Source organism: Pipra filicauda, unplaced genomic scaffold (assembly GCF_003945595.2).
Source record: "Pipra filicauda isolate LSUMZ 115617 unplaced genomic scaffold, ASM394559v2 scaffold30_size5312502_pilon, whole genome shotgun sequence".
Lineage (NCBI taxonomy): Eukaryota > Metazoa > Chordata > Aves > Passeriformes > Pipridae > Pipra > Pipra filicauda.
The window spans coordinates 1,955,770-1,983,253 of NW_024104432.1; the positions used below are offsets into that span (position 1 = coordinate 1,955,770).

Here is a 27,484-nt window from a genome sequence, read left to right on the forward strand (position 1 = left end):
TGTGACTAAGGTCTTTTCATACTCCATGGAGATCTAGTCAATGGAGGCTTGAAAACAACTCAGCTGAACAGACTAGGGGACACAATTCAGTTACTCTCTCACAGGCACTTGAGACATCTGCCCAGGGCTTTTAGATCTAACCCAGGATTCTTTCCCTTCACCAGGCTGAACAACCCCGACTCTCTCAGCCTGTCTTCACACGAGAGGTGTTCCAGCCCTGGGATCAATTTAGTGGATCTCCTCTGGACTTGCTCTAACAAGTCCACACCTTTCCCATGCTGAGAACTCCAGAGCTAGATGTGGCACTTCAGGTGGGCTCTCACAAGAGTGGACCAGAGAGGCAGAATCACATCCCTTGACCTGCTGGCCATGGTACTTTTGATGCAGCCCAGGATGCAGCTGGCTTTTTGGGATGCAAGCGCATATGACTGAGACATGTTAAGCTTCTCATCCACCAACATCCCCAAGTCCTTCTCCCCAGGGCTGCTCTCTATGGTCACAGCAGTCATGCAACATCTACCCTCTTGGAATAAGACAATAGAGTAAGTTACTGTGGAGACAGCAAACCAATACCCTGAGATTCCTTTTTCAACCATCTGAACTGTAAACTGTAGTCAGCTCCCTCTGCTATAGCATTTTCCCATCTAGTTTCCTTTTTTCTTTTTTTGTCTTTTTTTTTTTTTTAATATATCTAATTATGACAGGCATCAGCAAAGTTGAACTCTCCTCTTCACCTCATCTGACCAAGTTTTCTTTGAGTAAAGCATTCCCTTGGCAAGGAAAAGGCTTGGAAGTTCCATGCTGTGGCTACCGACCCCATGCCCTTGGTGGGTCACACCACTCCATGGACATGATGTTCAGTGGCTGCATTGCTCTCGCTGCTCAATTCTGAATCCTTCTTGGTGGGGATCTTCAGTTGTTACTGGCAATGGACAAGACATCTCAAAGGACTTGGGTGCCTCATTGCCAAGTGGAAACCTGACTTAGGAAATTAATAATGAGCTCTATGGAGTGATATTCCTAACAGCAGTAATGGTCTGTTTACTGAAGGGGAAAAATAAATATAATGTGTTAAAGAGACAGGGGAGCATATAGGAGGAGTAACATTGGAAGACAGTAAAATATCGCAGGACAGCCCTGCTAAAGTCCTGGATAGGGAAAGGATAAAGACAAGCTCCTGGAAAAACAGACAGACACAGTAAAACAAAATAGACAGTATTCTTCATATTCAGTCTCTCAATCTATTCAGCCTCTAATATGTTACTTTGTGAAAAATTGAGGCAAACACTTTCTTTTTCTTAAAAAAAAACAACCACCAAACCCCAAAAAACTCAAACCCAAAATCAACTCACCCAGAAGCTGTTTTTTAAATTTGGCTGTAAAATGGAGTCTAAGAGAGGGCTTCCAGGTTTACTCAAACAAGAGATCATCCAGACAACTCATCTATCAGTCAAAGAAACAGAAAACAGTTCATGGTAACTCATGAATGTGCTAAACATGCTAGTAAAATACAGATATGAAGTAATTTTAGTGACAGTGATTCATTGTAGTGTTACGTGTCTTTTTCTCTAAGACCCCCAGCACACGTTCTAGTCATTGTGCCTTAGGGGTAAGTGTCATCTTATTTTCACATTTGCCTGCACTGTCAAGCTGTGTATAAGAACTGGTCGCCCACAGCCTAGACTAAGGTTAGCTCTTGCTGCTGTGATTAACAGTCTGATGTTCTAAGGTCTATTTTAAGGTGAAGTCATTCACTCTCATCGGTTATTTCCCCCCAGTGACTATAAAGGGTCTCTAGTATTTTAAGCAAGAAGTTTGTATTTATATAGTTGATATCTCAACTGAAACTAATGCCTGCTTTTCTACTTTGTAGCTGTCTGTATCACACAGAAGGAGTATCACCTCAGTAGTGCCTTTGGTCATCCTTTGTGGCAGTTGTTGAGAGTTGGTCACTGCTGGGCAACGTTAGGCTCCATCCAGCGCCCACATTCTGCTTCGTGAGAGCCCTGGGGGCCGAGATAAGCACCAGGACAAGGTTTTGGTGAAATGTAAGCCACTGAAACATGACCCCTCGTGAGCCTGGCAAAATCATGAGAGCACTAGAAGCTATGATTAATCCAAGTTTTCTCTGATTTGCAGACTGGGGTCTGGCATGAAGTTGTTACCTGGTGGCAATATGCTGGATTTGGACACTACTGCCAGGTCTAGTATGATCAAGGAGAATGACCCTCACAGAACAAACCTACTGCAACTTTGCACCTACAGACATGCCTACTCCTGTCGACATTTGGCTTGTATTCAAATGGTGGCTGCTAGTCTTTTCCTGGTGTGCCACTGATAGGCTGGATGATGAAAACTGAGGTTGCTGGGTACCAAGTGGGCCGTATCTATCACATCACTCTGAAGGACTTTCATTTGTACTTTCCTGCTCCCTGGCATTCTGTCCCTTGACCTACCCAGAAGACGCTAAATGGTCCCTAACATCTCAGGTAGGGTTTTAGTGACTAGAACTAAAATATTTAGTGAATAATCATGACAATACTTTGGCTGCTTTGAGTTCCTCCTCCCTATGGACTTTAAGCACTTAAAAAATCTGCAGGGACTTAGACTTTCTCTGATAAGATACTGCATCCTGTTGTAAGTAATAAACCACCTTTTCTTTTTTTCCAAGTGAGATCCCTAATGATCAGAAAACAACTCAAGCTCTGTCAATATTATAAGAACATTTGTTGTTTTATTCTTTTTGGTGGGTACAAAAACCACAGTTTCTTACACAGAACAAGATTATAAATAATATCTGTAACATGAGTGACCCGTAGTCTCTTTTGATTCTACACTGCAGACTGATGAAGTACTCTAAACATTTTATCATTTTGTTTCTTGTATTAGACAGATGCAAATCTTTTGAACACAGAATGATGGAACAGAATGAAGGTAACAGCAAACAAGAGGATGACCAACAACTTTTATAAAAAAAAAATTCTCTGAATTTTATTACAGTGATGGCATTTTATATCAATTATTGCAATGATTTTTCCCTAAGATGGTTAGAAAAAAGAATTGTGTTGTCCTCTACTGAATTTACATCAGTTAAAAAGCAAGCATGTTTCAATATTCCTCTTTTTCCAAAGAAAATGTAAATAATTTCTTTATTTTTTTCACAGGATTTACATATTTATTTTTTTTATCACAGTTTAGTGATTCATTTCTACAGCTGAACAGCTGAGTATTCTTCCATTGTATATATTGATGTTCTGGAGACACAGGTTAGCATGTTCATTGACTTCTATAGCTATTTTTCTCTCTCTCTTAAGACAAAGACCAAAATGGTGTCCCTTCTGAGCATGTTCTTCACAGTTTAATGCGCTAAATTGGCAAGTCTTATTAGTTTTAAGTCCACTCAAGTGAAATTTGTTGCTGTTAATACACCCTTCCCAGCCCCCTCCCCCCAACAAAACTAAATTATGAATTTTCCTGATACAAAATCTGAGTTTGGGTTTCCGAGCTGAGCTCATGCACACATTGTTGCTGATGATGTCTGGCGCATTTGGACGTACTTCCCTTTCTCAGCCAAATTATTGGTTCATCAATGACACTCCCATGTCGTTACAGTCTGTGCTGTGTTCCCATCAGTCACCAACACAGTTTAATTAAGGCACTCAATTATTTTTTTGGTTTTTATGGTAGGTCCGATGCAATTACAGCCAATCCTGAACTTTGTCTAATTGCAGTTCCAGTATGCACGGCCTTCGGGCAGTCGGGAGTCAATACACGTCCGTTTTCTCCCACACTCCCTGTGATGGATAATCTGGCTTTGTTTCTTATGGCTTCAGAAAAGGTAAGCTGGGTTTGAAGAAAAAGCAGAAAAGAGGAAAGTGTTATAATGTTTCCATCCTTCAACTAACCAGAACACAGCAAACACCAAAATATTAAATTTTAGACATCTGCATTTTTTATGTTAACATTAAATATAAAAATAGTAATAATCATAAATAATAATAATAAATAGCATTTAAGTCTACTGAGGAAAAAAGACTAGCAATTCTGAGGGTAAATTTCATTACAATAAATCATTACTAATTTAAATATAAAATCTCAATTTGATAATGAAATTAACTCACGAGGCAATACCTTCATCTAAACTTCTTCAAACTATATTTACATACAGTGAGAAAAGGTCTTTATGAACCTGACAGCATTTGCATCTGAGAATAAAGTCATGCACAGGTGTTTATAGGCTTAGACCTTCAACTAGGAATGTCAACATAAAATCTAACTACCGAAAATAGTTTATAAATTGCAATAGCTGCATCATCTATCTTTGTGGCAATTCCGTGGTTCACATCAAAAGAAATTATTACTTCTTTTCACAATGCACATATTTAGTATCAGGAAATCTGAGAACTGTTCTCAAATCTCTTTCAGATATATATATTTCCCTGCAACTAGAGAGGGTGGGAACTTTCAAAGAAAACATAATGTATTGAAAGAAAATACAGTTTTCTACATTGTCTATATTTTCCACAAGAAAGTTTAAATTTTTTTATTTTAAAATATTTACTTTTAGATAAATCGGAATAAAATATCTTGTTTCGTGACCAAGTTACTCAAGCAAAAAATTTGGATTTGTTTAAAGATTTGTAGTTATGCTATCTAAGTCATCCAAAAATTAGTAACCTAATCTAATAGAGCATTCTGATGCGTTAATAGAAAAAGCCAAGATGTCTAGTTTAGAGTAAATGATTTCCAGATGACTAAAATTATGGAAGGTGTCTCAGCTGAAACAATGCAGCAAGGACACCTGGAACAACAGGCACCCAAATTACGCTACATTGAAAGAGATTTCAGAGATAACTATGTTAAGATATTAGTGGGGAAATCTGACTTCTAGTCAGCAGAAGCTATAGCCTAAGAAACTAACCCATGTACATGGTGTGCAGGGATGCAGTCTGAAATACCAATTGGAAAAAAAACAGAGACAGGAGGGTGCATTCACATAGGAGCAAAGGGATGACAAACATCATAATATCATTTTATTTGCCTTATTACTGATCTCTGCATTTCAAACTTTATCCCTCTGAGCCCAGTTTCTCCTTCTCAGGTAGCAGTGAAATTCTGAGCTGATGTTTGATATGTGAAGTTCATTTTATATATGAGTGCATGTGTATAGGGATAGGGAGAGTCCTTAAAGCTCCCAAACATTTCCACTGCTTCTGGTGCACTTCTATGGAAATGCACCAGTCTAATGTTGTATTGCTCTCAGAAGCTCCTTCAAAAGGAGTTATCAAAAATATAGTGACTGTTGTGGCACATCTGGGGTTTGGATATAAAAGTAATTTTCCAAATCAATTACCCTAAAAGCTTCAGCCCTCACAAGTAATCTGAATTCAGGAAAAGGCCTCAGTTTACAGAGGGTATTATGGCATTCCCCTTATGTAGAAAAACCTTGGCTTTGGTAATTGTCAATTGCAATGCCCAAAGTCACCCTTTGAAAAGATTCCCTGCTGCCACTGTACTTTGTGACAGGAACTGTTAACAAACATATCTTGACCTCAAACAACACCCAGATACAAAAAGGGCAGCAGAGGTAATGAGGGAGTGGGAACCTGGGCCTTTATAGTACCAAAAACTTCAACTACATCCCAGTAGCAAATAAAAATCTCTGCATTTGCTAAGCACAGACACAATGAAGTGTGGTGTAGAACCACACGGTGCGTGTCCAGAGTTGCAAATGGATGTTGAGGACTAATAACTGTCTGTAGAAGTGCACAGAACATGTTTTGGTCAGTGGCAAGAAAAAAACAAAGGGGCTTTAGTTTGGGGGAAGGGTGAGAGTCCAAACCAGATTAGAAAGCAAACTTGGGTGGAAAAGAGACAGCTTACTCTAGATGTGCTAAATTTCCCAGAAAGTCATCATTATGTACCAGAGTCTCTCCACTATGTTGATCAGCTATCTGTTCATGGCCATTCAGAGTTTGCCACTGGGAAATCTAAGTGGGAGCACAGATTTATAGGGGATATATGAGTTGTGTGTAACTGTGGTTTAGTAGCTCAGTCTATATAGCTTTCTGGCCATTGACAACACACTCGGGACAGAAAGACAATAAAAAGGACCCCACAAAAAAAAAAAAAAAAAATTAAACGAGAATAACAGTTTCTCAGCAGCTTTCCACAGAAGAGCAGAAAAACTGCCAGAAAATAACTCTTCTCCTCTCATGGCAGAGATAACAACAGCTCAGCAACACACCACAGAAACAACTCAGACAATTACAAAGCCAGGAAGAGCAGGTCAAACTTGTACTTGGGACAGTGCCATAAAGCCAAGTAACCAGGTAAGATTCTGCTTTGTATTTTAAACTACGCTATAGGTAACAAGCCAGGCTAATACTCTGCTTAATTGTTCTGCTACAATTTCAGATTTATAGTCTGGCTGCAGAAACAGTTTCCAGAGCAGCTGGGATTAGAGGGAAAAGTCCTGGTATGTACTGTGAATATTACCCAAACTGTGAAAGTCTCTTAGCAGTAACTGTATGCAGTTAATAGTGATAATGTATTTTCAAATTTGTCATTAGTTTTGATTAAATTAGTTGTGGAATTAATCATGTGAAAACACTTACTGCCTTGTTCCTAATGGGAGATGGGAATTTAGGAAACTAATATCCTCAGTCTATGCAATACAAATATCCTAGCCTGTGTGGGTTCTTTTGTTGTTTACACTCCTCTACTACTTGGGTCACATGAAGGTGTCTTTGGTACAAATATCTAAGATGAACTTTTAATGGATTTTTCTATCTCGACTATGAAATTAAAAGTATACAAGTCAAAATAAGTGCACTACACATTTACTGAGCCATCCTGTAGCACTTCATCTTTTTTGTAGTTAATTGTAATAATAATGTTTTTCATTGATTTTTGTAGTTTTGTAATTAATTTCAGTCATTAGTTATAAACAATAGCATGGGATAGGAGAGCAAGAGAAGACAGCTGAGCTGGAAGCTGGTTCCTGAGCTTCATGGCCCACTGATGCAGCCACAGAGAGGAGGTGGTGGTGGCTGGCTGGATAATGGGATAATCCCTTCAAAAGTCTGTGGGTTTGGGGTGAGGAACTCAGTATAGGGCTTTGCCCTAGAGCAGCTGGAGAGAGGGATGTTAGGGTCTGCACTGTTCTCGGCATCAGCTCCACTTGTATACTAAGGGCTTACTATGGATACACAAAAACGGAAAACTGCTGACCCAGGGAATAAGAAGGGGTTGTTCCCTCCTTAAGCAAACTTCCTTCTCCGCCTTCAGCAGATGCAACTGCCTATCATCCCTTTTGAATGTCTCTATGCCACACATAGAGATTAGTCCTTTATCATATAGACCAGTCCATACATACAGACTAGCCCTTCATTTTCTGCTGCCTCGCAGGCAGGTGAATTCCCCTGGAGTAACTCATGTTTGACTGGCTGAAACTAAAATAAAAAAAAAACACATGGTAATGAATATTAATAGAGGATTATTTAAGCTATTTTAAATTAGTTTAAAACATATACCATTAAAGCTATTTGATGTTAGCTTAAAAAGTCAGCATGTTGGTTACTCATGCAGGTTAGAACCACCAAGCACCTTTCCATATTAGCAAGTTTTAGTTCTAATACGATCTCTTTACTCCTTGGATAAATAAACATATCGAAAGTTTCAAAATGCAGAAGACAGACATATTTCTGCAGAAATATGTGCAACCAGTTTTGTGGGCTCTGTACTGCTGCCAGCTAAACAGGGGTTTATGACTAGCACATATATGAACAACAGATGGCACAGTCATCCTGTGCAGAGTGCAGCACACAGGTACCCCTCCCTGCCTCCATGGTAAGGGGAGGATGGCTGGACCTTGGCAGTCTTCCACATATGAGCATAAGCATTTTTATAAGAAGTCCACCTGAAATTTTTCAGGTAAATATTACATCAAATAAGCAGAATGAAGAATTTCAGAAGTCTGTAAATATTTGCTCAAAATCCTAGTGATTTGTTTGTGAATTTTAAAAGTCTGCACACTAAAATGTTTTCAAGTGACTATTAGAAGTTTTGACTGACCCAAACATGAATTTTCAATTTAAAAATATGCAACATTCTTGTATCTTTTTCCATTCTTTTAAATGTATTTTTCCTATAAGAATTAATCTCTATGTTGCAAGAAGTCCCATGGAAATCCAAGCTTTAAAGAAAGCTGATCTTTCCTTAAAAATGATCTTTTCTTAAAAAATAAAACTCAGTTAGCTCTATTTTTTTATTATAAGAAAAATTAAGGCTAAAAAAAATTCTACAAATATAATCATAGTGTCGCACTTAAATCACAGATCTGTGTGGGAACTGTGAGGATTGTCAAGTCATGCCATGTTTAATGTGCACAGACAGTTTGGGTCAGGTCGGTATTTGAATGAAAGCTTAATTCTTTTGTTTGCTTTCTTTAAGACTATGTTTTGAATGTATTGCATTCTGTAAACTTGATAAGGAATATATTTTCTATGACTCTTACTTTCATACCAGCCTCGGGACACTCTCAGTTGTGAGCACATCACTAAACAACGTAAAGGAAAAAGCACTCTTCATTTGCATTTTGCACAGTTACTTGCACAGGATTACTTCTTTTTAAGACCGCTATTACTGACAGTAGGGAGTGAACTTGGGAGATTAATATTAGCATCTGGAAGTCTTGATTACCAATTCATAGTAATGAGCACTGGCCTATACCCTTGGAGTCCTTTTGATACCTACTCTGGCTCACATTTTCTCTAGTGAACAAAGTGCACACCTAACACTATTTTTTTTTTTTTTACATGGGAAATTTGGCAGCTCTGTTAGGATTAAAATATACCCAGGGTCATGACTTCTTCTACAACAAGGAACAAAATAAAACTACACAGCAACAGTATGTTTGGGACAACTTCCCGGCCAGCGTACACCAAGCCCCCTCCCTCCCCCCCCGAGAACCCACCTATTCCTCGCAGCGCTCCAGCTATCATGCTCAAACACCATTCTCTGCTCACTCTGTGTTTGCTCTGTACTGTATGGTTCGGTATTGTACCGGCTGTGCCTTTAGGCTGTAAGCTCCTCGGGACAGGGACCTGTTATGTGTTTGGCACACTTCACCTATTGTACAGCGCCGTGTACTCCAGCGCTATATAAATAATAAATAAAAAATGATAATTTTATCTCCAGTTGTTTCCTACAATTTTTTTTTCTAGGTGGCAACATAAGTATTATATTCGTCATCTCGTTTCCCTAAATCTTGTTTCTTACTTCCACTATAAGGATGGCTCAGTGATTTCAGGAAAATGTAGCTCAAGTTTTTTGTTAACAGAGGAGACATGTGGCTTGCTATTCGCAAGGACAAGGGAGTTCTAGGTAGCATAACAGGGTAGGGTCCTAGCTGCACATTCATGTATAAAGCAGCCCATATAGCTTGGGAGCTATGTAAAAGTTATATTTAGAAGCTCAATTTGCTGCTACGTGCCATTTCCAAAGGTCAGAGTGTTGATTTGTCTAATCATTAGTTGGCAAGATACTCACTGTACAGATGAAAGCAAGTACATTAGTAAACCACCCCTGCATGCCTACTCAGGAGAGCTATGCAGGGTGCAGCTTGGTAGCATCAATTGTTCAGCCTCTAAAATGACCGTGTGAATATCTAAAATGCACTAGTCTTGACCTAAGTAAGGGGTATGTTACTGAAAGCTGAGGACAATAATCAAGGTCTATCCACTGGTTAGTGACTTTATGTGACTCTTAAGAATGGGCAAAGGTTGACCTGAAGCAGGATATTGTGAAAAAAAAAGTGCCACACAATTAGCATAAAACACGTATCAAAGGGAGGTTGAAGGGACATGGAGGGGAGGAAGGAGAGAAGGTAAAATAACATTTAGACTTCTTGTAACAGTGCCTTTTCTTCCATTACGTTAACTATGGTTCAGTGACGTTGCCTATCCTAAATCTTGATTATAATGAAGTTCCAGTTAGGGCCAACATCAAATAATACAGGCTTGCAACAATTTGGCACTAGTAGAGTGCAAACCTTCAGCAAAACAGACTACCCAATCAAGCACTTAAACACTGGCCCTCCGGATATATACTTTCTAATTTCAAATAGTTGTCATCTTCCAACTGATTCGACAACTTTGAGCTGTTCAAAATATATTTTTCATGTTAAAAATTCCTTGCAATGCAGATGTCTATTAGCAACATAGAATAATATACTGTACATCTGCAGCCAAAAGAACTGAACCACTTTGCACTGAAGTTTTCCAAAATATAAAGCTCTGTTCAGAAGCAAGCACCACTAGACAGACATGTCACAACACTGCGTTACAAGATGCATCACCCACTCGCTGTAGTAGGCCCTAAATCCTACCCCTAAATTTTAATACTTTCGGTTCCATATACGTTGTAACCTTCTCTATAAGTTGCTAAATTCTGGGTATTCTGCGAGGAAGTTGGGTTAAAAGTCTGTGCACTCTTTGCCACCTTCATTCGTTTCGCCTCTGCCCTGGACTTGTAACAGAACTCTATCAAAGCCACCAGCATTGCCAAGCCCAAGCCTCCAACCAGAATGTAGAAGACTCCAGCAACGTTGCTGAGACTCAAGGCACTCGTCTTGTCCTGGGAAAACAGAAGTGACACAGTTAACCCTGGAAAACAGATACCCAGAAGCACAAGCCACACATTAAAACATTGGAAATGGAAATAAATAACATTGTTTAGCTGAAATTTAACAACAGTTGTCTACACACTTTCCCAAAATTTGACCTATCTGGATCTATAAAATGTATTTTAAGCAACTAGTTTTCCTGGTCGGCATAAAAATATTATAAGTTTATTGCCAACGTATCAGGATGTCATTGCTTGCTTACTGCAAAGCATTGCTTCCATTAAGTGGAGAATTAGGCAATGACATGTCTAGCTCTCTTTAGGGGACATTTCAGCATTGATATGAAACTGCATTTATGTAAAGCTCTTCAGAAGCCTTGGAATCCAGAAATCCATTTATATCAGACAAGACTCTGCTTGATCTTTACAAAAAACAGTAATTGTACTTGTGGCAGGCATTGCTGTTAATTTAAAAGATCCAGACTGAGCTTCTGATACTTAAATGACAGGTGAAAATAACATGTGAGGCTTAATTTCTTTCTTTGAACAAACACTTCCTCTGACAGTGCACACTGTACCATACACATTGTGATATATTTGCCTCTTACCTATTATTGTATTTTGGTTCTGTTTACTATAGATACAGTTCTGGAACATGCCCATGGACTACTAAGGCTCAATAAGAGTATACTTCTAAATAGCAATTTATAAAATTTTACACATTATTGATAATTTAGATAACAGTGAGAGCCTTCTTTAACAAATTATTAAATATATAGAATTTTACAAACAATTGCCTTCTTGGATGTATTTACTACTCTACATTTCTCTATACTTCACTGCTGAGTTATGAATCACATTTTTTTGACTTGAAATCCCTGTGCATTTTTAGCATAGTTCTCAAGGAACTCTCTCAGGATTGACTCCATATGCTACATTGTGTGCCTTAAGATACTTATAAAGCTTTATTCTTATGCCGACTATATAATCTTTAGCTAAAGCATGGAGAGTACTTAAATTCTGATTGTAATCTCTATGAAATTTTAACTTATGAAGAATACAAAAAATTTGGATATTTAATTTAAGGAGGCACTATTTATTGTATAATCAGTAGATTAGCACAGTAACATTTTCCACGGACGTACAGAGGTGATTGGGGCTTATATCTGTGTTCTGCTTTGTCTGTCTTTTTAGCTGGCTAAGAGGAGTCCGAATATCTTGGAGATGGCTGTTCCTCCTCTGGTGGCAATTGCTAACACTGTGCTTGCAAACAAAGAGGAAACAGGACTGAGAAAGATTTGCCCTAATGTAGGTGGTGGGTTGAGGCTTTCTCAGCTGTCATTTATGGATACTCTGTTATCCTCTTAACTGGTTTTCACTCCTTTCTTCAAAGCATTTGGCAGAAAAAGCAAAATGTGTTGAAAGCTTGCTTCCCACGCTACTTTTATCTGAGTAACTCTCAGGATGTGCAGGCAGCAAGCAGCAGGCCCTGTCACTCCTTCATTTTAGCTGTGGCTGCACAGGCTGACACTGAGTCAGTCACTGTGAAAAAATGCCAGATTTTCCAAATTGAGGGCTAGAACTGACTGTGGTGCTTCCCAGCCACCAGAAAATACCTGCTTCTGGGTCTGTTCCCAAACAGAGAGAAATAGAAGAGGCTCCACTCCCTGGAGCTGTCAGTATTACTGTTTGGGAATGGATTAGGATGAACACTGGAAGCTGTAAAAAGTGATTAATTATTGAAGTCTTTCACTACAAAGCTCAAGTCCTCCTTGGCTCCTCAAGCAGCCAGGGCCATTCCCAAAGGCAGCCAGACACCATCTTCCTGGGCAGCAGTGAAAGGCAATGCTTTCTGCTAGCATTTCTCCTTTTCAGAAAAATGCTGAGGTAGGCCACCTCCAAAAGAAGATGTGAAGGGACATTTCCTAAATAGTCAATGGGAAAAGTCCATCCCCTCCAGGTAGGAAGGAAACAACTAATCCAGCCTGCCTCTCCCAAATGCAAAAAACCTGCCTTGTATTTCTCCCAGGAGATGCTCTGAACATGTAGGATGATGTTTATATATCACTGAAGACTTTAAAATGCAATAGTGCTTCCTTAAATTAAAGTGAGACCCCCATCAAGATGGGCCAAAGCTGATTTTTTCTGTCTACAGCTGCTTATTTTATTACTAAGTCATTTTGTTTATTACTTCCTCTACCGCTTTGTGAACACGATAGTAGGTCCCGAACTGTAGCGACTGACCTTACTTCCAGAGTCCTTGGGTCCACATTCACCTTTATCGTACCACCATTTGTTTTTCAGCTTGTCTAAGACGCCTGCCTCACTGAGTTTCAAAACGGCAAGGTTTACAGGAGTTCTTCACGTGGAAAATAACATAAATAACATTATATATGTTATTTTATGTTATTCAAGTAAAACTACATAGAATCGCATTGCAAAGTGACAGAGCAGAGGCCACAGTGGGTGCTATGTCATGTACTGTTGGCCCAGGTTTAGAGACAGACATATGACCGGGACCTGCTCCATCGCTTTAGGTAACAGGCACATACTGCTGGGGAAAATTTGTAAATAAATAGTATGCAATTACTGTGAACCCAAAACTATTGGCTTAGACATATTAACAACATACCCTTCAGAGATATATGTAATACAAGTGGATATACGACTTAAGAAACATTAATTTGTGTTCCTTGCTTTCAATCTATTCTTAGTTTGTATGCATACAAACTAATAATATGATTTGACTATAGGTATTTCATTTACTGCCCTCAAAATTATCCTGGCAAGAAAAGAAGATGCTTCATGCAATTTGCTGCCCATAGACACTTGGCACAGCCTTGTAATAGGTCTGTGTGCAAAGAACTCAGAGGGAGAGCTACAATGATACCCTTATCTTCAGCTAAGAACACGACAGTGAGGCTTTCATTTTCATTTCCTGTTTCAACACTATTTTAAAATTCAAAGTTTTCCCTTAAATCTCACTTATTCACATCAGTGTTCAAAGGGTCCTTGGAATAGCTTCTTTTACTGGTGATATTTGCTGTGGCTGATGTAATAGACTTAAACAATGAAATTAAACATAATTTGATGCCTCAAAGTTATGAACTGCCTGGGATTTACACTGAAGTTACTTAAACTCAGTGAATAATCTCTGAGTATTATGGTAATGCCCCACTTCATGCAGTTCTACCAGTTTATTTTTTAAAAATCTATGAAATTTATTAACAGACTTACTTGATGTACTTTCCACTTTGAATCATTGTCCAATTTTTAATGTGGTAGCCTATGGATATCTATTTATGTGCAGGTGTGCATGCAAATACAATATATATCAGAAAAGCAGGTAGATAAACAGAAATGGCATGTGATAGATAGCCTTCTTGTGATGGTATTTGACATGGGACCTGATCCTGTGTGTGCCAGCAGATTCCTATGGGAAAATTAAGCTCTCATAATATGACATAATCTATTACTAAAATGTTAACTCATGAATTCAAGACTTAATAAATAAATAAACAGTGCAAACATTAATTAGTATAGTGTAACTGAACCTTCTAAGATAGTTACCATTGAAAAGAAAGGGGCTTGTTACACTCTATAACTGCTTTAACTGGAAATCCCCAAGTGTTTATGTATTAATATATTTGTGCACGTTTGTATATATATTTAAAACATAAATAACCGCTTCTGAACCCTGTAACCTATTCTTAGCTTTGGGGATCCTGTCTCTTCATACATTCTGGTTATTCCTTGTGTATGTACCTAAAGGGGGGATTCACCTCCCATGAGTTTTTTCACCTCTAAATTATGCCCCAAGCTTTGTCTGTCTGTACCGGCCTCCCCGTAGTTAAGGGGAAAAGGTAGGTACCTCCAAATGGTGGTCTTAGATTAGTTTTAACAAAGGATGATGTTGAGATGCCTGTCTCCTCATTTACTCTTGAGGAATTTTACTTTTGACAGACACAGTTGTGTGAGAAGATTTCTCAGGTACTCTCAAGTGATCCCTCTAAGCAAAGTAATAGCTTCATCCACTTTCCAAATCCCACACATTTAATTCATATGGAATACTCTGCTTCTAGAACTGAAAATGCCCATTTCTCGCTCTTTTCCAGTATTCAAACTTATATTTTGCCTTCAGGCTTCTTGGCAGCAGGCTGTGCAGGTTGATAGTGGAATATGAGAGTCCCACAGCTGTGAAATGAGTGGGTAGCAGCTTGGGGTGCTGGCAAGTTGCCTGTCAACATGATCCTCTGTTTGCTTCTAGTACAAGTGCAAAATAATATATATTATTTGGCTAGCTATCATCTGTAACATGTCATACACTGGCACTGAGCCACATTTTAGTGCTCCTAAATCCCATCAGCATAAAAGGGCTGGTTATGACAAATACAAGGAGCATACAGGTACTGTTCTCACTTGGAAAATCAGAAGCCTGTAGGGTTGTTGCAGATTAAATGGATTGGAATGATAACTAGGACTAGATATAAACTATCAAGACCGGCAGCAAGGCGGGAACATGTCAGAAAACAGATGCTTGTCCTTTGCTTCTTTTTGTTTCAGCATTAACAGTTTAGGCATATAAAGCCTGAATCAGGCAGGGACTTTTTTCTTCTTTGCAACTGCCGTTCCTTCTGCATTGTTTCTCCAAGGAAGTTCTCAGATTTTCCTTTATGAAAAACAATCAATTTCACACTTAAAATTCCCATGCTATCCTCACTATATAACAGAACTCAATGGCAATGGCCAGCACGGATGAGGCAATTCCCACTTTTCACTGGAATGCAGCCAGTGATGTGACTGAGGCCAGGCCCTTGTTTCTCCTCTCCATGAATTTTGTTGCAAAACTTTCTGAATGAAGGCACTGTAGAAGCTTAGGGAAGCCTGTCCTCTGCCCCTCACTTTCTCACCTCCGCTAGCAAGGCTGTGTGGTGTGTCCTTTGCATCTGCCCTCAGACAGTCCCAGCTGTGATGAGGGAGAAGCACTCCAAGCAAAATTTAAAATTGTGCATTCAAAATATTTTAAAATATTTTACACTTTCAAAACAGGATTTTGTCCTAATTTAAATCAGTCAGCTGTGATGGGAAATGTTGTCCAATATGAGAAGCCTAGACTAAGGGGCTGCAGAGTGGAAAAGGAAGATTTTTGCTTATGCTTTTCAGAATAGCAACATAAATATCTCTTTGCAATCACAGTAAGTGATTGCAGGTGTAGTGAATTTTAATGTACTTCAGGCTTTGTTTCGTTTGTTTTTTTCATTTTAGTAGATTTTCAACAGCTCTCATGGGAGATGCATGCCCAGATCACCTTGGTTCTCAGGGCAAATTGCTTACAGCTTACATTGATTACACAATCAGTTGGTGAATAGTCCCACTGATACTAAAGGGGCCAGAAACTAAAAATCAGTAAGGCTTGCTGTATGTGAACAAGAATAATGTACTGACTGAAGTTATATCCAGCAGATAAATCCAGCATTTTAATTAAATTTCCCATCAAGTTCAGTATTGTATACTTAATATAGCAATAGGAAATTACTATATATTTGGGTTTTGTTCAAGTTATTTAGTGATTCCTGAATTACTAACATTGGGCTAAACTTTCAACTAGAGCTTAACTAGCACAGTTTGTGAAAATCAGTGTAGTTTTTCCAATGTACAGCTGTTGAATTTCTGCTGTTATATATAAAGAGGATCCATCTGCCTGAAATTCATGTAAGGATAATATATGAGAAATAATATCTAAAACTACCCTTTATCTATGGAGAAGAATTTTCCCCCTGTAGCCATAGTGCAAAACTGCTGTGTGACAGCTCAGGAGACCCTGTTCTTCACCCATGTGCTGAACTCGCTGTTGGCACAGCCCAACCTGGGCACAGAGACACTGATTTTCTACCTTTTCATCATGTTCCTAGCCTGTCTACCTCCTCTCTTGGCTTCTTACTCATTTCCTCCTCTCCTATCATCAATCACTTGCTGTTGGAAGGGCTGTTTTTTAAGAGCCTCAGGCTGGATCTTGAGCCAGCAACATCAGCAAAATCACAGAGCTTTAAAACGGCATTAATGAAGTTGTGAGCTAGCTGCATTCAGGACAACAAATGGGTAATTAGAGCATTTAAATCACAATACTGAGTGATTGTGAAACCAATATAGAATTCTAGTAGACAGGGAATTTAAAATGCAATCATGACTATGCTTTAGGAGCATTTTCATTACCCACTCACGGCTGAGCCATTAAGTGTAAGGTCAGTCTCATCCGCTGAAGGAAAAAAAAAATGGCTCCCATGTTCTCCTGAGGGCTGCCAGCAGAGTCTGAAGAAGATCTTCATAGCATAGCTTCCTTCCACTCACACTTATATAAAAAAAATGGAGCAGAGTGGTGAAAACTGTGTTTCAGTACCTTTCCCATGCACTACATGAAATGATGATGGCATACAGTTAGGATCTGAGTAATACTTTCAAAAGCACTCAAATGACTTGGAGACCTCAGTTTTATCTTCAACCGTGAACTGATTAATGAGGTCACTAGACCACAGGTGGTTCACACCCCGCAGTTATCTGAACAGTCTTTCTGAATTTTGGAAGATTGTCCCTTAAAGGGAACAATAAACGAGGAGGCTAGAGATGACCTTTTAAGAGCACAGAATGGAGGTAGGAGCAATCTTGTTTTACAGAGTAATACAAACCTTTGGAGAACTGCTGACCTCTCAATAAACTCCCTCATTTCTGTAGTCCTCTGGTTATTCTGGGTCTAGACTCATATTCTGACTAGTGAATCACAAATACTAACAACATAGTTATCAGTCACGCCTCCAGTGCTGTATTTCAAGAGAAAAGGATGTTCTTATTCTCATTCATGATAGAAGGAAGCCCTGCAATTTGGATTGGAGCTGCTACCAAAGCTCAGGATTTGTTCTTTTTAAATTCATACAGTGAAAAGAAGTATTAGCTACAGATGCTTAAGAACTTAGTTTAGGACTTGTTGGTAGCTGTCAGGTTTACAAAAACAGTGCATAGTGTCCTGATTATTCCACTAATGATCATTTGCTAGCAGAAAAAAATAAAATACTTAGAGCTCCATTAATTCAGTAGAAAGGGTCTTATTGAATTCTATTGACCAAAACTGTTCCTGAACAAGGAAATTGATTTTACAGATGATAAATGGCTAACTAATACTTTGGGGAATCAGACTGGCTATAGTTTATAGCCTAAGAGCAGATGCTGCTGCAATGCAGAATTTGAGAAGCGTGGTAACACCTGCTCATCTGCACGATGTGCCTGGTTCTACCGAACATGGGTGGTGCAGGTGCACGACAAACCTGAATCTTCCCAGGAGCACTAGTACTGCCTACTCACGCAGCTATGCCTTGGAAAACGCGTGGCAAGAAATGTGCCTGAGGTCAGATGAATGCTCACGGCAGGCTGTATACAGCCCTAGAACTACAGGTTGAGCTCCATCGTGTTCTCCATCCTTTGCTAATGCTGTCTTGCCCACTACATTTTCTATTGTATCCTGAACTGCCTGTGTCACATAGCGTTTATTTCCACTGGCAATGTGTTCCTTCCTCCCTCCTGCATTCATGGGTGCCCCCTGTTTCTCCATGGACTGCACTCCTTGCCTTTCCTTTCTACTCTTCCCCCCCACTCCTTTTCCTGTCACTTGCCATCACACCAAACCTGCTCCTTCAGCACTTCTAGACATTTCCCCCGGTGAAGCCCTGTCTGTCCCTCTACCATGAGCTACTCCCCTTTTCCTGCTTCATGACTCAAAGCACCTGTTGCAGGGAAAGTAAGTTAAAAACATCCTTATTTTCCTACTTAGCTTTTATCTCACCTTGGAACCACAGCAGGTTTGTGCGAATCATATTCTAAGAAAATGGAGATATTTTAATGATTTGATTCCCTGCCTCTGACATTTTAGAAAAATTAAATAAATACCCCTCCCCAATAATACAAATAATACAAAAGTTCAGGCTTAGGTAGAGAATTTGATAGTAACAATGTGGTAGATCTATGGTTCACTTATCAACTTTCTTAGTAGAAGTTGGTGTCTGATCCACTTGCAGGTAAGTGCTATCAGATCTAATATATCTAAGAGCTTTGGAAGAGAAAATAGAGACCATTTTTGAAACTGTGACTGCTGGCGAGCAGAGCGGTGTGGGGAAAAATAGGTAGAGTAGCGGGATTAAAGGCCAAGTGAAGAGGATTAGGAGACCAGTTCTGGGTGAGTGCAGAACAGCCCAAGGGATGGTCCCTGAGGCCAGGACACAGCATGAAAGAGCAGGAGGACTAGAGAAGGAGAGAAATAGTAAGAAAAAAATATATGTAGGCAACTGTAAAGAAAGCTACATAAACTGTGTATGAAAAATCAGTCAAATGTAGTCATCTATATCTGACTAGCTCTGTGCCTGCACAGTTTTCTGTGCAGCATTCTCTCATGTATTGTTCACACACAAGCACATAAATAAATATTATTACATACTGCCTGGCATGGAAGGGGTAATTTTAATATCTTCATTCTTCTCCACTTCACCATCTCCCACATTTTTGCTTCTTTTCAGCACCAGACAGTTTCTCAAACAAGGCTGTGAGGAGGAAAGGAAGTACTGGTACTGGCCATATGGAAGATATGGGAATACAGAAAGAATAAGAAGCTGTCAACACCTCAGCCTAAAATTCCTGTCTGATAAATTCTGATAAATTATGCCTAGGGAACCACCATGGATTTCAGTTTGCTGGAAAGATATCAGGAAATCTCAGCATGGAGATATTTTATCTGAAATCTGTCTTCCTATTTTGGGTACTCATGAAAATTGTAATTTGTACCAGTATTATTTGAGTCAATAAAGGATCCCTGAGCCTGCACTGTACATCAAATTATTCCTCGGATGTATTCACACTGATTTTTGCCTTTTTCCTCTACTGTCACTGAAAAATATTTTGGGTAGTACCATATAGTAAGAAAAAAGTCTGAGCTGGTGAGCAGGCTCCTGAAGGTATCACATTGCTTGTTCACAAGTGCAAGCTTGGAAAAGGGTCACCACGATTTCAGAAGATGCAGGTTTCCAAAAACTGGTGATAGATCTCACCCCAGAGACAGTTAATGAGTTCCCCTTGGGGTGCTTAAACAAATGCAAATATTTTTGCTTTGACAGTAATTGCATACACATCGATTTCAGCTGCAGGTACCAGCAGTGCTGTGCTACTGGTGAAGCTGTTTTGTTGCAGGTAAAACCCCAGCAGATGCACCAATTACTTTACATACTGTTTACCCGCTTTTGGTGACATTGAGGCTAACCTTGGAGTCACCTCCCCCGCTGCCACATTCTCCTTTGTCGTACCACCATTTGTTTTTCAATTTGTCCAAGAGGCCTTGTTCATTCAGTTTTAAAACTGCGAGGTTAACAGCATTTCTTGAAACGATAAAACATATTTTGTAAGAAACTGCACAGCTGTTAAGATGTTAGAAGGAATGAGGACTTAAGCTGTTTATAAGCTTGATCCACACACTAAATAAACCTCTCATTTCCATATTTCAAAGCCCTTGGCAGCACAAATAATTGTGGCTACTTTCAAATGTGAAAAATGTGTTTCCAGTGTAGAAATGATTTTCAGAACAGCTTGGATTTTAACATGAAAATTCTATCAACCAACCCAAACTATTTTTGCAAAATGATGATAAAATTCTGCCTGCAATTATAACCGATTTACACAGATTTATTTGAATCTATATTTAAAGTATGTTCAGTGTGGGCCTAGGCTGCTTTTTCAAGCAGATGGGAAAATGTATGCCCATGTACTAAAGAGGCAAGATCCAGACTGCCTATGCTAGACGCTGCCAGTCACTGTGCCACATACAGTTTTGACATGTAGCACTTCAGACTGATCCCACACAAGCTACGGGACAGGGCTCCAGAAACAGGCAGTATGAGGAAGAGCTGAAGAGCAGCGCTAACAGCTCACATGCTGACTAAGATGCTGTCTAGAGCCAGTCAACAGAAAGCACTGGACAAAGGTGCCAAGAGTCCTGTCTATCTGAAGCTCTATCCCCCTGCTGTAGGCACATCTGTACATTTGGGATCCAGGCTCTAGAGTCCTGCTCCCTTTGCACAGTAGAGGCTTGGCTGAAATGCAAGACTTGGGGTCTAGCTTAGTGTTGTGACTCTGCCCTGTTATTCTGGGAGAGCACACTGTCTCACAGCCCAAAGGGCACCTGCAGTATAGAAGAGCAAGATGGCAGTGGAGGGCATCCTCCTCAGGAAATCTGTGAACACTGCAGCCAAACAGAAGCTCAAGCTCTAGGAAGAACAAAGACAGCCAATTAGCTGGATGCTGAGATACAAGAAGGTTGTTGGACATCCTGAGGACTTTTCCACGGAGAGTTTATACATGTTATGCTACCACTGCATGACAGACAAATTCTGCTTTGCTAGCAACATAGTGGCATGGGCACAACAGACTGGAAGGGCTTCCGTGAGCCTGGTGTCCTTTGTATCATGTTTAAATGCTCTTTTTTCAGATGAGAGAAATAGCTGAGCAGAGAGGTGTTGCCAACATGAATGCTAAAGAGCAGAATCACTGCTTCTCTGTGAAATCAAGGCTGCTAGGAGTGGTCTGAAACTCAACTAAGAAATAGGAGACAGCTGGTCCTAGGATGCAGTTGGTTCTCTGCATGCTCAGAGGTTTTCCTTTAGGTGTCTAGAGAGCATTATGACTGGATGGCAGAGGGTAGACAGTATAGATCACCATACAAACTCAAATGTAAGGCATCTGGATTTATGATAGGAACTGTAGTCACTATGTAACGTTTTAAAATCAGTTGACAACTAATCTGCCAAGGTATTTATGCAGCCTTCATTACCTCTAGATGAAACTTTGTCCTTGTTTAAGTGTACAACTTCCTATCTGTATTATTAAGACCCTCAACAGTCACGTATTCTAATGGTACACAACTACATCAATATTTATTCATAATTCATAATAATAAACTTTTATCTTCCTATTTTTTATGTACAGAGGTCCCTAGTGCATCCAAGCCTATCAGACGTGTACACTCTTTCTGATGGGTGTCTGCCAGGCTCGCTTGTGGATCTGCAGAGGCACATAAAGCAGTAGCACTATGCATCTCCAAAGTATCTGTGAGGTGTCAGCATCTTAACTACTGCTCTTTGGGGATGATATGTGGTTGAGAAAGATGAAGTTTCTCTCTCTAAATTTGTTTAATGCTGTCAAGATCTGTCTATCAGTACTGAGTGGGATTTGACAAGAACTATGTCAATGGCATCGTCACCTCAACAATAATGAGAGGATGCAACACCTTCAAAGCACTTGGAAAAGGGCTGGGAAGAGAGATCATCTGGTGACAGGGCTTCATCAGATCATATGGCACCAGAAGACACTGGGGCTCGTGATTCACCCTCTCTAGAGATAGCTGGACTCTGGTCCCTGGGTGTCCCTCCTGGACTTAGAATGAAAATTTTCCTCTCACTTATTAGGTGAGATGTCTTCCTGGAAGACAGGTACTTCACAGCTTATGGAGTGTTCCTTACTACATTGGCTCATCTGTGGGACAAATGTCAGCTTCAGGACTGTCTTCTGGTAACAGTTTTTCATATAGCTCCTGCTGGAAGCAAGATAGATCTTTGCTGGCTGGTCATGAAGTTTGGAAACTGCTTGTGTGTAGATCTGACTTCACCTAGCTTCAGTGTAGTTAGATTTATATGAGATTTCCAGTATAGACAAAGTAATTGCTTGTCTGTCCCTGAAAGTGAAAATGAGAACTGTAGGCTATAGTGGGAGTGATAACAGACTGCTCTTTGTGGATAAATCTTTAAGGGGAATTTAGCAGCCAGGCTGACAAATATGATTTTGTATAAATGCTCTAATTATGGTTCACACTCCAGAGAGAGAGAAGCAATTGCAAAACTGGAATGAAATTGTTCATTTGTCCCTTTTGTTCTTGGAAGCAATTGCTTTTGAACCAGTCATATTTACTACAGATTTTTCATAGTCAGCTTTTAATTACAAAGCCTGTGCTTTTGGTCTGTTTGCCCTATTCAGAAAGGTAACTGTGTGGTCAGCCTTGCCACTTAAGAGACAGAATTCCAATAAGCTAAACATAAATTTTACCTTTGTAAGGACATTGGGACTGAGCCAAAGATGAAAGATGATCCTAGAAACGCTATTTCTTTGATGCTGAGCAACATTAATTATTCTGAAAATGGCTTAGATATGTATCTGGAGCCTGCTGTCTACAAAGTCAATGTCAAAACTCCTCCCTTCAACAGGATCCAAACCAAGGTCTAATTTAGTGATGCTATGTCAAATTGTCACACTGGGTGGCAATAACATAAACAGCTGCTTTGACAGTGCCACAGATGCAGGTAGGAGTGATCACTCCCATGAAAAATGAAATGTATCTCAAGGAATAGCACTAACTCTCAATTCAACAAACCACTTGATCTCAGTCAGATTTTAAAGTAGATGGGAAGCCCTATCAATCTGCCTATCTGTAAAAGTATCCTCATACTATTTCCTCTAACCTGTAGTCTCTCAAGTGTGAACATTAAAGCTCACCAAACTAGACAAAGTCCTTACGCTAAAATTCTTAGAAAGTTCTTTCTTTTCAATCTTTATCTTATCTTGGGTGAAGATGGTACCTGAGAGTTTACAACTTTTTTTTCAAGCTTTCCAAGTTAATGTCTATTTAGACCTTTCATCTGGATATTCTAAGATGAATTAAACCCAACTAGGTGGGTTTTTTTGACAACTAATATAAGTTTTCTTCTTTAATTTTAATGTTGAAGGGAAAGAGCTTTCTCACTTGCCAAATGTTCAATTTTATCTTTCAAAGTGTTAAAGATTATCAAGGAAAATTTTCCCACAGTCATTTAGAGAAGCTGCAGCTGGTTGATAGTAATCCTAGAGTAATAAATAAGTAAATGAAACCCATTCATGAGAGGGTTATTTAGCTGGGTTATTAGCCATATCCATAGACAGTTTCACAGCACAATAGAGAAATGGAAATAAAAAGGATGAAGAAGTAAATGTGGATTTAAGCTGCAATCATTGCTCTGAAATTAAACTGTATTGTTTATAAATATAACACATTATTGTCCTCATCATGTCTAGTAGGCCATGTAAAACCAGGTTAGTTTCACACTGCTTTGTCTGTCGATTTGTTATCCAGGTTCACCTCCACATGTGGAAATAAATAATTTCCTTCTGGTCAGCAAAACACAGAGAACCTTTGCTCAACACTGCTGTATCTCCCACAGATATGTATAACTTGTAACAAATGTGGATAGAGCCTTTCCCAAATCTTCGTTCGCAAAGCCTAGCCATGAAAAATGTTATAACTGAGAGCCTAAAACATGCAGTGATGACTGCATTGAAAATTATATACCAAGACCTCAGAGCCATGCTAGATCACCCTTACTCATCCTAGAAAGTGCATCATTCTGCCACAGAGAAGGCATTTTGAAACTTGAGTATCCATGGCAGAAACTTTTTTTCATTTTAAAAATTAGAATGTATCCTCAATACCACACTTAGTCAAAGCTCCTACTGAAGAACATGTTCCTCAATAAAGAAACTGAAGTCTTGCAAGAGTAGAGGTTTAATAGTAAAAAACAGCCAAGTGCTTTAATATTTGACTCTTTAACCCTTGGTGTCACTGCACAGTCCTGCCTTTTCCATCACTCAGAAGAAAACGTAGTCCTCGGATGTAAGTCAAGCCAGTTCAGACAAAACCGCAGCCCTTCTGTTACATGATACCTCACTTCACAAGTACTTGGGTGCATGGACAGTGATTTTAATGTATGGATCACAGTTATTTTTAGGTTGCTTTAGAATTACAGTATGAAAAAAATGATGATAATGAAATCATTTCTATTTAAAATTACTGTCCATCTCCCCATAAATAAATAGTAGTAAGCAGTTTAAAACATTAAGTAGTATCATTTCCTTTTTTTTTTCTTTAAAGAGCCTACCTGTGCCAATTGCAGATACGTCTTTCACAGTTATCAAAAGATAAAACTGCACAGAGAGATGACAGTCCAGTAGATGACTGTCATAGTCCTGATAGATGACTATCTAGTTCATTGCAAAGTAACATCAATGATTCCAAACAGGGATACCTCACTTGTTACCCAAAAGAATTGCAGCAGGGTGCTTGCCCAAAGCCCAGGGAAGCTGGCAGAGAGGTCTGCTTTGATTTCCAGTGAGTTTAGGTCATAGCAATGGTTAACAGTTAACCCATCTGCTGGACTTCAGTCCATAAGAAGCACAGAGGCAGGCATGCAAAAAACGATCTGAATTCTATGGCACACAACACTGTGATACTCAGCTCATGTACATGCTCAACCACAGGGGGGCATTTCCAAGGCTGACAGAGACACACAAAGGTCCCTGCACCATGAGGGAATGAGACAGAAATCCAGACCAGGGACCACTGCAGCCAACATCACGAGCACTGTTGGAAATCTGAGACACCATAGTGGAACACCATGAAAAGGGGATCACATTTTGCCTAATGCAAGACTTTCAACACCTATTTCAGCACAGCAACTCCGCATTCCTTAGAAACCAGAAATTAAAACATGAAATGCATTCTGCACAGTAAGTTAAGCCTGTTTTCAACAGCCTAATGCCCAGAGCTTGAATACACACAACAGACATAAAAGGCACTCTCCAGCCTGATTAGACTTGAATACATATCCAGTGTCTAGCCACAGCTGCTTTTTGTTTAAGTTATTCAGTTCCCAAAATCTCTGGATGCACAGTGGTTCACAGGATAGTTGAAAAGCATCTCCCATCTGCACTGTTCAGCACCATCTCCAAATGCAATTCCAAGGACTCAGACTTGGCCTGAGCACACATAGTGAAAGAGACCTCCTCTATGAAGTAAGGTCTCAGAATATCTGCTTTTGAATCCTAAATGGCATAAAGACACAGACAGGTCCCTAAGTACTCATTACAACAAAGGCAGAATCTCTGCTGTAAGCATTTATTAACAATATTTTAGGTAGCTGGTAGAGTTTTGTCAGGAAAACTTAAATGTCTTAGCTATTTAAACAGCTTTTACATTTTCCTGAATCCCTTTCCTGAATTAGTCTCATAAATTCTGAGTAACTGGCAATGTCAGATAGCAAAAATACTTTCCTGTATCCTGGGCAGACTCTTAGCACAATTCTGCTGTTACCTTTACAGATGGCGGCACTGTTGTTTCACTGCTTAGTGTTGGGAATCTTGTTCACTTGCAATAATGAATGAGCAAGATGTGCAAAAATAACATGACTCATTAATGAGACTCTACATACACAGAGACAGCTTTGTTTAAGCTGCAGCCATATTGCACAGCTCATCATCCTAGAACCACTGGTGCCACCGCTGCAGCTGTTGAGGCAGAAGCAGAGAAGAAACCCCAATCCTCTATAAGGCTTTTCACGAATTCCCTTCCACAAGGGATTTCAAAGCCTCAGAAATTGCTCAGTCACTTAAAAGTCACATGGTGTGGAGGGATACCATCTCTGCTTAACCTCAGGTTCTCTGAATGTGCAACAAACTTCAGACAAAGGCTACCTGAACGTTAAATGTCAAAGGTCCTTAGGTGGTCCATACATATGTGAGATATGGACCAACTGGCAAAATACAGATATTTCCCTTCTTTTATGATAAAATACATGACTAAATTGTCATATAAGTTTATTGTACATATACTTCTATATAATTAGTGCCTGGAAAGAAGCGGAGATCAATAAACTACAGCACAATGGCAAGTAAAGCCACAGATGTGGTGGTGCATTGGCAGGAGAAGTTCACTGAAGAAACAAGCTTTCCCAAGACCATAATACGACAGCCAACGATGGCAGCTAGTGTTGGCAATTGATGATGAGTGTCAAGCAACTCAAAGCTAATTTTCTTCCTTGCACTTTGCATGTCTCTCCCTGTAGCTACCTGTTGATGCTGTCCATCATGCAGACCAGCCCCTGGGCATTCCTGGTGCAGGCCGGAGGGCATCCTCCCTCAGAACAAGGCAGAGAGAGCTCAGTGAAGCCAAGTTCAGTTATTTCAGTGATGTGAATTGCAGTTATTCTCTTATGATCTAATCTGTATGCAGCCCAGGTGGCTTGGGAAGAGGAGGCCACAGCTGCCAGGGGCCTCCCCTCGACCCCCAACCAGAGCTTCCTGGATGCAGCCGAGGACCTGTCTCAAATGCACTTAGTGAAACACAAGCGAGTGTATTTTTACAGCTTGTATATATCATCCATTCAAATGATTTTTAATGGTAAAAATTAAAATGCAACCTTACCAAGCAAAAAATTAAATGCTGCCCAATTTTTGAGCTGTTTATTTTATCCTTGTTTTGAAAAGCGCTGATGGCAGATTGTAACACGATACAAATGTAGTGCAGTTTAAGGGTGTTTGACAATTCATCAAGAGAAATTAAGTGTAAAGCTGCATGGCACTGGCTGAATATGTTTAATAAATCAGGACTGAAACAAGCACTCTGTTAAAAAGGAGATTTAGCCAAAGCTTACATCACTGTATACTCAGAAGGCTTGAAGGATCGATAATCTAAATATTTAAAAAGACAGCTAAAGCAAGAGCATTTTCACATGAAAAATAACTTAAACTTTCATGACAATGGGCCAACTTTGAAATCATGTTTTTTTTAAACACATTCCAGAACTTACAGGGATAATATTTGTACTGGGATCTATAAAGGTTTGCATGCTTTAAAGTTGCTTGTATGAAAATACTGTATTTAAATAATGAAGCACAGCACATATCCAAAAATTTTCACATGTAGCTGATAGAGTCCTCGGAACTAGCTTTCACAGCTTGTCCAGCATTTATA

General features: G+C 39.5%; 1 protein-coding gene across 10 annotated transcripts in view; it reads right to left on the reverse strand.

Moving 5' to 3' along the window:
* Positions 1-2,712: 2,712 nt before the first annotated feature.
* Positions 2,713-27,484, reverse strand: part of GRIA4 (glutamate ionotropic receptor AMPA type subunit 4) — a 221,067-nt gene continuing 196,295 nt past the window's right edge. The window contains exons 14-17 of one of the 10 annotated variants that reach the window (XM_027748375.2): positions 12,871-12,985; positions 10,504-10,638; positions 8,978-9,160; positions 3,759-3,843 (exon numbers count right to left, since the gene is read on the reverse strand). In XM_027748375.2, the coding sequence (XP_027604176.1) occupies positions 9,026-9,160; positions 10,504-10,638; positions 12,871-12,985 (385 nt within the window). In that variant the 3' untranslated portion in view covers positions 3,759-3,843; positions 8,978-9,025. Of the gene's footprint in view, positions 3,844-8,977; positions 9,161-10,390; positions 10,639-12,866; positions 12,986-19,921; positions 20,037-27,484 lie in introns of those variants that run through there. The other 9 variants (XM_027748373.2, XM_027748374.2, XM_027748379.2 and 6 more) reach the window with 9 other exon arrangements.